This window comes from Theropithecus gelada, chromosome 12 (genome assembly GCF_003255815.1).
Source record: "Theropithecus gelada isolate Dixy chromosome 12, Tgel_1.0, whole genome shotgun sequence".
In the NCBI taxonomy this organism is placed as follows: Eukaryota; Metazoa; Chordata; class Mammalia; order Primates; family Cercopithecidae; genus Theropithecus; species Theropithecus gelada.
Window position 1 is genome coordinate 103,562,870 of NC_037680.1, and position 13,086 is coordinate 103,575,955.

General features: G+C 40.3%; 1 protein-coding gene across 2 annotated transcripts in view; it reads left to right on the top strand.

The window, feature by feature from the left end:
* RHBDD1 (rhomboid domain containing 1) overlaps positions 1-13,086 on the top strand; it is a 160,449-nt gene that overhangs the window by 28,247 nt on the left and 119,116 nt on the right. For both annotated transcript variants that reach the window (XM_025405173.1, XM_025405174.1), the window contains 2 exons: positions 1,045-1,567; positions 3,671-3,803. In XM_025405173.1, the coding sequence (XP_025260958.1) occupies positions 1,135-1,567; positions 3,671-3,803 (566 nt within the window). In that variant the 5' untranslated portion in view covers positions 1,045-1,134. The remainder of the gene's footprint in view (positions 1-1,044; positions 1,568-3,670; positions 3,804-13,086) is intronic.

A 13,086-nucleotide genomic window follows, 5' to 3' on the forward strand; every position in this document is an offset into this window, starting at 1 on the left:
CTGACCAGTGGCAAGGACCTTCAGGGTGACTGCAGTCTGTACCTTTCTTTCATTAGCACACTGGCCTAAAGTTCACATGGTTGCTTGAGAGGGTTTCAAGAGAGAAGCCTATAAATCATCTTGAGGTGTAGGCTGGGAGCTCATGTAGTATCCCTTCCTCCACATTCTGTTAGCCAAAGCATGTCACAATGCCAGCCCAGGTCCAGCGGGGTGGAGAAGCGGGCTGGTAAGCCATGGAACTTCTCATTGTCATTAACCCCAAATCATATTGTTGGGATCAACAATATCACCCTTGATTTGGGGTTAATGTTAGATCTCATAGTTCTCATAGTTAGATACCACCTCAGGCTGCGTTTGTGCCTGTGCTCTGGGTTCCCTCTCTCACTGCAGTTAGAACATCATGTGGCCGCTGTTGGTTTATTTCTCGGTGGAAAGTGAGCCTCTTAAAACCAAGGACTGTGTATCAACCCAGGATTTGGCTTGTAGAGGAGGTAACGAAAAGCTGAAGTTGTTGTGAAAGTAGATGTCAGACCATTGGTATCTGGCAGCATGGAAATTGGGATTCAAAATAATGTATGCTTGTGTCTTCAAACTTGCTTGTTGATGTTTAAAAACTTTGGAGCAAACTCATTCTAACATATCAAAATCAAATATTTCTTTGAAAAAAATGGAGGGGGTAAAGAATCCTGGCTAGGATTCTGAGTAGAAATCATTTAATGCTTGCACACTGTCTTTGTAGGTTTTTCATGAGGTTACATGTTTGTTTATAAGGAAGTCAAGTTAATTTCGTGACGTGTTTGTCAGAGAAAACTGTCCATTAACTGATTCATTGGGATTTGGGATAAAATTTCTATTCTAGAATGTAAAATGAAGGAAGGGTGTCAGTCAGCATCCTAGATATTACTCTAGAAGATGTTGAACGTAAATATTTCTGTTAGAATGAGTAGTAGCATTTACCTTAAGGGAGTTTGTCTTGAAGTGAGTATGTCTTATATGTGCACTGATTCTTAATTGATTGTTTTTCACATGCATTTTGTGTTTTAGGTTCAGCTGTCTATATATCTCCCTAGATACCTAAAACTGACTACCTGATCACGTCTTCCCATTGCTGAGCTATTTCCCTGATATCTGGCCATGCAACGGAGATCAAGAGGGATAAATACTGGGCTTATTCTACTCCTTTCTCAAATCTTCAATGTTGGGATCAACAATATTCCACCTGTCACCCTAGCAACTTTGGCCCTCAACATCTGGTTCTTCTTGAACCCTCAGAAGCCACTGTACAGCTCCTGCCTTAGTGTGGAGAAGTGTTGCCAGCAAAAAGACTGGCAGCGTTTACTGCTCTCTCCCCTTCACCATGCTAATGATTGGCATTTGTATTTCAATATGGCATCCATGCTCTGGAAAGGAATACATCTAGAAAGAAGACTGGGAAGTAGATGGTTTGCCTTTGTTATCACCACATTTTCTATACTTACTGGAGTGGTATACCTGCTCTTGCAATTTGCTGTTGCCGAATTTATGGATGAACCTGACTTCAAAAGGAGCTGTGCTGTAGGTTTCTCAGGTAAGGGAGACAAAATTTTGAGGTTGCATGCATAAAGGAAGCAAGGGAGGTGTGGCTGCTGTCATTTTATGAAGTGTGGGTCCCTAGTTGGTGAGAGAAACCAAATTCTAAGTGGTTAATGGCTGCTGATGCTTTGCATCTTGAAGAGGAGGCTGGAGCATGCAAGGACTAGTTTTTGCCATTTTACATTATGCTGCATCATCCACTCTTAGACAGTCTGCACTAGGACCTGCTGGGAGGTGGTTTGTAGAAGACATAGTATTGGAAATATGCACCAGCTCCATATGGTAGGGTCACAGAAAGACCCACAGATGTATCTGTAATAGGGAGGTCTCAAAAAAGATGACTGTGCTTGTGAAGTAGGCTCTATGTGCTGTCTCTGATTACCAACTTGTCTGCACCTGGTGAGACAGAGCACACTCATCTGCAACAAGTTACATGAGGCAGATTTAGTATTGACAGTTAGGCAGCAAGGGACAACAGGAGCCTAGGATTCATTGTGAGCCCGTCCTTCAAGGCTCAAAAAGCTGCCCAGGGCTGTTGGAGTCTTGACTCTGTGTGCTCCTTTCATGCAGATAAGGAACCCCGAAGAGGCAGCCAGGTACAAACCTGGGAATCACATGAATCACTAGGCAAAGCTTTGAAAGACATCCTATTTAGGGAGTGGATTAGGCTGTTTCAGCCAACCCCCTTTTATCTCAGGGTGTTGAATTTCCAGCACATTTCCACAGTTATTCTTGAGAACGACAAGCGAGAAAGGAGGGGGAGAACTACATAGGTCCAAGTCCACCTGGAGAACTGTCCTGCATATGCCTCTGGATGACTTTGTTAATAAATGCACTACACCCTGGTATGGCATGCTGGCCCTGTTTTAGGAGCCATGATAGTCACTCTGCATAACCTAACCAATTTAATTTATACAGCAGATCCATGTGGAGATGGGATTGTCTTGATTTTATTTTATTATTTTTTTATTTTTTTGAGACAGTCTCGCTCTGGTGCCAGGCTGGAGGGCAGTGGCGTGATCTCGGCTCACAGCAACCTCCGCCTCCCAGGTTCAAGCGATTCTCCTGCCTCAGCCTCCCAAGTAGGTGGGACTACAAGGCACGTGTCACCATGCCCAGCAAATTTTTGTATTTTTAGTAGAGACGGGGTTTCACCATGCTGGCCAGGATGGTCTGTATCTCTTGACCTTGTGATCCACCCACCTTGGCCTCCCGAAGTGCTGGGATTACAGACGTGAGCCACTGTGCCCGGCCTTGATTTTATTTTACTTTTTTTATTTTTAATTTTTTTTTTCTGACCACCTGTGGACTGTTGGGGGATTGTCCTGATTTTATAGATGAGGAAGCCAAGACCCAGAGAAGTGAAGTCACTAGCACAAGGTTACCCAGCTAGGAAGCGATGGAGCTGGGATTTGAACCCAGTCTGCGTATTAGCTGTATGATGCATTGTCTCTCACCTTCTTCGTCACTAGTTCCTTTTTACAGATATTTCATGGGACCAAAATTTCCAGCAGGATTTAAATTAGGTGTTGTAAATATTAGAATGTGAAGGGGAAGAGAGAAAAGTCCTGAAACAAGGAAATCTAATCTAATCCTTCCTTCTGCTTTTCCTGACATCCTTCCCCTTTCCTTCCAAGATGTGTCCTTATGCATCTAATTGTGGGAGAAGAAAGAATATATGCCCTGCCTTCAACATGTTTTTCCATAGAGGTTAGAAAAATACAAATTACTGGTATTTTTATTGAGTTAAAATTATATAGCATAACTATTTTATTTTATAGTGTACACTATTTTATAGTGTACAGTTCACTGGCATTTAATACCAATGATAGTATTTTATTCACATGTTAGGTATTATGTATTTAGTAGCATACTGAACACCAATATGAACTTCTATATTTAGAAACATCAAAGGCGTGACTGCCTTTAACGTTATCTTTTTACCGAATGCAGGATTTTAAGGAATAGGGTATGTTTTAAAGCAAAAAGTTTGGATGTAATCGAATAATCATTTTCACTTTTAATTGACTTTCTTTGTAAATGTTGATACTCCTACTTTGGGATTGTTAATATTTGCATGTTCTTCATTCTCTTTTAGGAGTTTTGTTTGCTTTGAAAGTTCTTAACAACCATTATTGCCCTGGAGGCTTTGTCAACATTTTGGGCTTTCCTGTACCGAACAGATTTGCTTGTTGGGTCGAACTTGTGGCTATTCATTTATTCTCACCAGGGTAAGTGTTTTCTTTTAGGGAATACAGTTGAAGAACCTGATGTTCCATGGAGAAAAAAAATTGCAATAATAACAAGGAAACCACTTGTTTTCCACAGTGAGGTTTATTCTTTATCTATTAGGACAGAGTCAAGCTTGATGGTTTTAAGGTCAGACATTTCTGGGTTTAAATCTTGTTAACTATTGAGCTGTATAATTGTAGGTTACTTGTCCTAACTGAGTTGCAGATTCCTCGTTTTTTGACTAGGAGAAACTGTTATACAGATTTGAGGATCAATATTAACCGGCCAATCAGCTGGTTAATTCTGAAAGCAATATTCCAAAGAAGCACATAGAAACCATATAACTATAAAGATTTAAAAGCTATAAGATATGTTGATCTAATGCTTTTTTTTGGTCTGTTTCTGAGATGGAGTCTCACTCTGTTACCCAGGTTGGAGTGCAGTGGGGTGATCTCAGCTCACTGCAACCTCCACCTCCCCGGTTCAAGCAATTCTCCCGCCTCAGCCTCCCAAGTAGCTGGGATTACAGGCTCCCACCACCACGCCCAGTTAATTTTTGTATTTTTAGTAGAGACGGGGTTTCACCATGTTGGCCAGGATGGTCTCCATCTCTTGACCTTGTGATCCGCCCACCTTGGCCTCCCAAAGTGCTGAGATTATAGGCATGAGCCACCGCTCCCGGCAGATCTAATGCTTTTAAGCCATTTTAGCTGTCAGTTGTCTTGGTAATAGAACTTTTTAAACAAAAGGCTTTACTTGACACTCAAAATGTGAAATGGATCAGCTCTGAAGTCTTTTGGGTTGAGAGGTGGCATGGGACCCCTTTCACTGTACTCCCATGTTGCTGTGGCTTCCTCAGAGGAGGCACCTCCACAAAACCCTAAAGCTCCAGGAAGTGCAATTTCAGAACTGCTGATCTCTAGATGAATTTTTTCCCTTACAGAGAAGGACTTGGAAATTCGGAAGGTTAAGAGACTTGTCAACAAACAGTTTGTGGTAGACACCAGCCTCGTGAGGATTCAGGCCCCCTGACTCCTGTCTGGGGCTCTTGCCTATTCATGCTGCACTTTCTTCCTTTGGTTCCTTTCTCTGCTTTTTGTTTAGAAAAAGGAGGATAAGTTGTGTTATTTGTCCACCTCTTCCACCAGCTTCACTTTCCTTAATCTGTCTTGTGCAACTGGAAATACATGATATTTGTTTTTACTGTGGGACTGAATATTGACGAAGGGTGAGATTCAGGAAGGTTCAGAAAGAAGGAAGATTTCTGTTTGCTACTGTTCTTTACAGACAGTTTTCATTTTGGTTTTGATTTGTGTGACTGTACTGGGTGTCTTACCTTATTCGAGAGTATTCTCATTGGGCTGTGTGTCAGCCCGGTAACTCCGGGTCCTTCTTTAATGCTAATTTCCCATCACGGGCAGCCCCTGGCAGCTGGCCTATAAATGGCAGTGATGTGGTCCCTGAGTACTACTCATTTACAATTGTATTGCTACTTCTGACAGTTCCACGAAGAAAGTCTAACAAAATCTTCAAAGTTTTCTTTGAAAAAGCGTCCAGTAATGTCTGTCCCTTATCTGAACAGCCCTCTCTATACCTTGTCACTCACTGCTCCTCTGACTTGCTTGATGTGACTTGGTTCTCTGTGTCAATGATAGGCTCTTGTATGTGACTGGCAACACCCAGCATTCATATGAAAATCACTCCCTCTGCTGTTTGAACTTTTATCCTGTGATGAATCCGTTGAATAACAGTGCATTTGATATTCTTATGCAACTATTTCTGAAGAGCTTTTTATGCATTTCACTTTTTAGGGTTCCCCCCAACTTACATGGAAAAGGCATGGTTGCGTTTTTATGTCATATGCATATTCTGTGTGGAGGGACCGGTAATTCTGAGCTTGGGAAGTAAATGAAATTTCCTGTCTTTGAACTTGAAGTCTTTTGATTTTTAAGATTTGACTGCTTTGAATGATAAACTTCTAATATACAAGCATCTACTTATGCATGTATCCAAATAAAGACTACACTAAACACCGGTCCAGGAAACCTAAGCAGTGAATGCTTTGAGACAGATCTTGGAAGAATGGGTGAAACTGGAGCTCTCTTTGCAATGCATTGTTATCTGCCTGATGGTTGTCAATTAGAATTTTCATTGGGAAAACACTGTAAATCTTTACAACAAAGCTTGCTTTATTGCAGGACTGTATGGGCTGCCCTTTCGGAGGAAAACAAAATCTGCCAAAGCAAACATTTGGTGGACCTCTGTGTTTTATGAAAGCCACAGAATTAGTAATTTCCGTGGTTACAGTTACAGAGTTTTATGAAGGAAAGCCACTCCAAATAGGCATTGTGAGGAGTATGAGGGGTGTGGACTTGATGCCAGAGTGAAGCAATCTCACTCATTCACGTGGTGCTTTTGCTTCTCACAGTCTCTGTGTGTACTTACTTCAGAGGTTGCTCTGCTTCACACGTGGCTTTCCATTTTCCTTCATGGGACCCTGATAGGTGATAGTGTCTGAAGAGGCGTCCAAGGAGGGAGGTGTGCAGTCCACCTCTGGTGCCTCCTTCCTAGACTGGGCTTCTGTCCCTTCCCCCCTCCTACCCCGAAGATTCTGTTGATGGAAGGAAGGGGGATATGTTGCCTGGTTTTACCTTCTAGCCAGATTGTGGATCTCTGTGTGTTCTCACCTGAGACTTAGGCCATCTAGACAGAAAACCGAAGTGGACAATCATGAACATCACCCAGAGTAAAAGAGCCGCTCAGCAACTGTGCTAGAGGAGAGCGGTTGAATGTGAGGGGGCCAGGCTCACATACTGGCTGTGGGATCTCGGGCAAGGTACATAGCCTTTCCGAGCCTCATTTTCCTCACCTGTGAAATGGGATATTACTTACCTTCTCTGTTTAATAAGTCAGTTTTAAGGAGTCATATGTGAATGACCTCTTTGTAAACAATAAGTACTCACCCCTTTTATTACGAAGTAAATCTCTGGATGTGTACACTGTTCCTAAATAGAATCATACCTAATTTCTTTTTCTTTCTGAAATTAATAAATCAGCTGTTATTTAATTTTGTTTGTTTGACTTCCACTCCCTACTTCCCTTTGCTCCTACCTGACTTTTTTCATCCTTAATGACAGTAGTCTAAAAATGCCCATAAGCCACTCTTAAACACTAAATAAGCAAGCCTTGGCTGCATTTGGACCCTGGGGTATTACAGTTGACCCCTGAACAACTTGGGGGTTAGGAATGCTGAGCCCCCATGTAGTTGAAAATTCATGTATAATTTTGGACACTCCAAAGACTTAACTATCAATAACCTACTGTTGACTGGTTAAGTCAACCTACCCAAAAACTGGTAAGGCTTTACTGATAACATACACACACATTTTGTATGTTATATGTATTATGCACTGTATTGTTACAGTAAGCTAGAGAAAATAAAATGTTTTTTAGATCATCATAAGGAAGAGAAAATGTATGCACTATTTGTTAAGTGGAAGTAGATCATTATAAAGGTCTTTATCCTCATTACCTTCATCTTGAGGAGGAGGAGGAAGAGCAGAAGGAGTTGGTCTTATTGTCTCATGGGTAGCAGAGGTGGAAGAAAATCCTCATGTAAGTGGACCTGCATAGTTCACACCCATGTTGTTCAAGGATCCACTGTATTTGGTAAAACATGGCAGCTGAAAGCATTACCCCCTAGGCTTTAGATACTGTTTCATTGCTAATATTTGACAAGAATAAAATTACTTTGACCCAACTAAAAACTCTTTGGCTAAATTGATCAAATGAGATAAATATATATATGTTTTTTTACTTGTTTCCATTTTTTATTATACAGATTTTCAATTTACTTATTTTTCAATTTAAATTTTATTTTCAATTTATTTTTCTACTTGTTTCAATTTTTTATTTTCAAAAATATTTATAAATTTATAAATTTTCAAACATAAAGAAAAGTTGATGCACCATTTGACAGTAAGTTGTAAACATAGTAACTTCACCCCTAAAAACTTTAGCAGGCATCTCTTAAACATAAAACTATAATTTTACAAAACCACATTACTGTTGTCATGCAAAGGAAAATTAACAGTAATTCTTTAATGTTGTTTAGTAATTGGTTCATGTTCAGATTCTCCTAGTGTTCAAAATATCTTTAATAACTGTTGTTGTGGCCCAAGGAGAACCAGGATCCAAAATTCACATATTACCTTTGATTATTATATTTATTTATTCTTGTATTCTAAGACGGTCTTCCCACCTTTTTACTTTTCCATGAAATTGACATTTTAAAGATATCAGATCTCATGTTTTCTAGAATATCCCACACTCTAGACTTATCTCCTTGTTTCCTTTGGGGCTTGTTTAACTTGTCCCTCTATCCCTTGCTTTTCTGGAAACTGAAAGTTAGGTCTAAAGGCTTAATTAGATTCAGATTAAACTGGCTCTTTTTTGGCAATAATACTCCATAGGGATGATACATGTTGCATTACATCAGGAAGGACATACATGCTAGGTGGCTCCTCTGTTAGGAATTATAAGTTTAATTACTTGGTTAAGATAGTCTCCATTATAAGGGCACCTTTATCCCTTTGGAATTAGCAAGTACTATATGAGGTGACACTTGGACACCATGCAGATAACTTGTTTCCAGTAACTTTTTGTCTTATGGTTTTTGTATAGATCAGTGGTTATCCTTGTCTGGATTGTTTATTTTAGGGAGAGTTATAAAGGATGACTTTCTCATTGGTTATTCTTTTTACACTTGTTTGATGAGATTAATCCAGAGTTGGGGGTTAAGACCCCAAGACAAGGAATTGAGGAAGATGAATGTTTGTCAAAGGCTGATCTTAGTTTTACAGACTTCAAGCTTGTTTGGTTTTGTGGGTTCTCCTTAGGAAAAAAGTACAAAACTGCACAAAAAAGTAAAAATTTTAAATGAGAAAGGGAAAGACAGTTCATAAAATTTTAAGAGCTGACAAATATTATAAACATGAAATCCATAAAAATAATATATTAATTCCCTGACACATCTCTGTAATATTTCCCCCCACAGGTTTTGCTGCATGCTTTTTGATCTCTTTTTTCATATGAAAATAATCTGGCAATAGTATTTCCGTAGAGAGAACATCATGGTGGCTCAAAATTAAGTTTCTATTATTAAAAGTTTAGAAGAGCTTTCTTCATAGCTCATCATGTAAATTTTTAGAATCACTGTCCAACTTTGGAAAGCCTCTATCAAGGTTCTTTTTACAATCAAGCTGTAAAATTTCAGTACTTTTCAAGTTTTTTGTGTGTGTGTGTGAAGTTATCAATATCAAATGTTTTTTGAATTGAATTGAATGTTGTCATTGACCTTTAGTGGCAAAGTGCAGGTTTTAGTTTTCTTCATTGATGTACTTTGTTCTTAAATCAGCAAGTAATTTAAGTACTTTATTAATGTTCTTGTGATGCATTCCTCTTCATTAATTGTCAGAAAGCCAAAGTCCTGCTGATTATTTGTTTATACTTTTTGATGTGATTTGCATATAATTTTGTTTGAGAATTATAAACCTAGGAATTCTGATAAAGTTAGTTTGCAGGATTCTCCAAAAAGGAAAGGAACATGGTACATTTATAATTGCATATACTACATTATCATAGATGTTCCTGATGTGGGAGAGCCTCTAGTTTCAGTTTTGACTATGTGAATGAGAAGTGAATCCTCTTCTTACAGTTTTACGTGCTTGGTGATTAGAAGATTTTTCCAGACACTGGGTCCTGATTCCAGCATGATGACTTTACTGCAAGTGCCGGCTGCCATAGGACACTTGAGAGTGCTCTCGGACCGCTGCTCTTGCATCTCCTGTTATCATCTGGGTTACAAATGCACAGTGGGCATTAAGAGTATTTCTGGAAGCCATTGTTGCACTGTAAAGACTGGCAGTGACTCAGCTATGCACAGAAATGACCACAAACCACATAAATTTACCATGCTGAACCCAAACCAAATGTATCCTCAACTCAACGTCCCTTTAGCTGAATCCCAAAAATGCCTGGGGCTACTCCAGTGACAACAGATATGGGAGGAAGTGTGACAGAGGGGGAGGTAGAGTGGAAAGAGACAGCAGTTTTAGTAGGTTGTGGTTAAGATATCTCACTTTCACAAGTATAAAAGAAATATGACCATGTGAACATGTTGCTGGGACCCCTCCCATAGCCCTGAAGGAGGCCAGGCAAGTGAGGGACCTGATGCCTCATGAGCTTCTTGGCAAATCTGCATGTTTCTGTTGAGAGGGGGTTGGTGCAGTGATGACTCTGGGGAGGGGAAAGTCATGGAGCTGAAGAGCCTTGTAGATTGCAGGATAATGGAGGAATTAAGACATAGGAGGTTTTGTCAAGTTTGAAAACTGAGAAAGCTGTGAGAATAGGAACTGGTAGTCAGAGGAGAGGATGCTGGAGTTGGTTTTGCTGGTGACATGGCCCTGAGCATGTCTATAGTGGTATGAAATTGAGACATGGGAGAAGAAAAGGTTGTGGGAGTCAAGGAGGTGTTCAAGGGGTTGTGAATTTAAGATGTTGAGTGAGTCTGTTTTCACACTGCTGTAAAGAATAGCTGAGACTGGATAATTTATACACCAAAGAGATTTAATTAACTCACAGCTCCCCTTGGTGGAAGAGGCCTCAGGAAGCTTACAATCATGGCAGAAGGTGGAGGTGATTCAAGGTCGTCCTACATGGTGGCAGGTGTGAGAGAGAGTACAGGGGAAGTACCAGACACTTATCAAACAACCAGATCTCTTGATAACTCACTATCATGAGAACAGCGTGGGGGAAACTGCACCCATGTTCCACTCACCTCCCACCAGGACCCCCCTTGACATATGAGGAGTATATTCAGATTATGATTCAAGACGAGATTTGGGTGGGGACACAGAGCCAAGTCATATCGGGAAGATTATCCGCATGGATAGTGACATTACCTAGGATGACTACAGGAGGTAGGCTTGGGGGAACAAAGAGTGTGAGGCTACTCCAGTGTTCTCCGTGGATGTCAGGAAATGCTATTAGAGGCAGATAGTAGACAGCATCTTTATTAGTTTCTTATTGTTGCTGTAACAAAGTACCACAAACTTGGGGGTTTAAAATAACACAAATTCCTTCTACGGTTGGTGTTGTCAAGTGGAGTTCCCCTAGACTCTAGAGCAGTTCGTAGGGGAGAAACTATTCCTTACTCCTTCCAGCTCCTGGTGGCTGCTGGCATTCCTTGGCTTGGGGCTGCATGGCTCCATCTCTGTGTCCAAGGTCACGTGGGCTTCTCCTTTTGTATCTGTGTCAAATATCCCTGTCTCTTTCTCATCAGGACACGTGTGATGGCATTTAGGAGTCACCCTGGTAATCCCGGATGATCTCTGCACCTCAAGATCCTTAACTTAATCACACTTGCTAAATCCTTGCCATATATGGTTACATTCATCAGTTCCAGGGATTTAGATGTAGATGTCTTTTGGGGAACCATTATTCAACCTACTACAGCATAAACAAAAAATAGGAAGCGGTGGAAATTCAAACTCAGAATGCCAATCACATGTGTCTCGGCCTGTGTGTGTGCACGCCTCTCTTCCCTCTCCCTGGCATGCCTTTTATTCTCTCCTTGTGAATTCCTGGTTATTCAAAACCCAAATCATACAGTATCTATTGTGTACTACTTTCCCTGATTCCTCCAGGCAGTGTTAATTACTTCTTTGTCTTTGCTTCTATAGTGTTTGTAGATTTATCTACCATAAGCACTTCCTCCATCATAATTTTTCTGTGTTTTTCACTTTCTTTCTAGGCTATGAGCTTCTTTAGGGACTGTTTCTAATTTACCTTTGTGTCTTAACCATCTGCCTGACCCAAATGTGGCACTTAGTAAATATTTGTTGTTGAATGGACGTAAGTTAAAGAGCATCAGTTGTTTCATGGTTGCTGTTTGGCTTGAAATGGCTTGCTAGATTGTTTTATGACCTCTCTCAGGTATTTTAACTTTATTCTTTCCATTATAAGGTGAAGTGATATCTCATTGTTTTAGAACTTGGTATGTCACTCAAATGTAAGGAGGTAGCAATCTTGAACAATGTTGGATTAAATCTTTAGTAAAAAAGAATGTTTATTCCCTCATGTGCCCGTGCTTTTGAGATCCTCGTTAAATGTTGACCTCAATCAATACACTATTTCCCTACCTATAGAGACTTCACAGTTTAGCAGAAGAAACACTAACTACCCACCAAACCAAAACAGAAGGTGGGAATGTTAGTTCAATAAAAGTAGAGGAACAGAAAAGGAAAGTAACTCTGATTTGAGAAATTAGGAGGCTTTGCAGAGGAGAGGGGTATGTATATTGAGTGTTTGGAAATAGTAGGGCAGATGATGAGACAGACTGCTCTTTGAAAGGGGAAGAGAAAGAACAAATTCTAGGAAGCATGGCAAATTTATGAAATCACAATCTATCCACAAATGCTGGGGCATAAAGCTAGTGGTGTTCCTTCAGATGTGTTCTGTTGACCACTAGTTCCTTGAGATGTATCCTGAAACAGGGCTTCCTGGTCAGTAAACTTCATCTCATGTGATGTTCTGTGTTCCTGCAAAGGCACAGTGCACATGAACATGGGAAGGATTCTGAAAAGACTGCAAGATGGAAATCGGATTTGCCAATTAGTTTCCCAAATTTGCTTGACGATAGCACTGTTTTGTTTTAGCACTAGCATGAAGCAATCTACAGAACAAATGTTCTTCATGGTACATTTTATAAACTCCAAGTTGGGAAGAAGCAAAACCATAGAGAACAGACTAAATCATAGAGGGCTTTGGATGGCAGGTTAATAAATTTAGACCATGCTTGTAGTCGGAATGGACACACACAGCTTTGGTTTCTGAGAAGGAAAAGCCATGAATTAATACATGGTTTAGGACAGGAGGCCAGGAATAGCATAAAGATTTGCAGAATTGGGGGCAGGTGTCCATTGACACTGTTGACATAGACAAGAGAAGACACTGAAGGCTAGAACTAGTGCAGTGACTGAGAGAATTGAAAAGAGCAGCCTCACAGGAGAGGGGTTTCCAAGGCCCAGTGACAGTTCATGGACCGTAATAGGAATGACTGGTGTGTTGGGAACTTCCTACATGCCAAAAACCATTTAAGCTCTTTACATCTATTATCTCATATCATTCTTACACCTACTTTGTGAAGAAGAGATTATTATTTCTACCACTTAAGAGATGAAGAAACTGAAGCACAGGAAGTTAACTTATTGTAGCTACTTA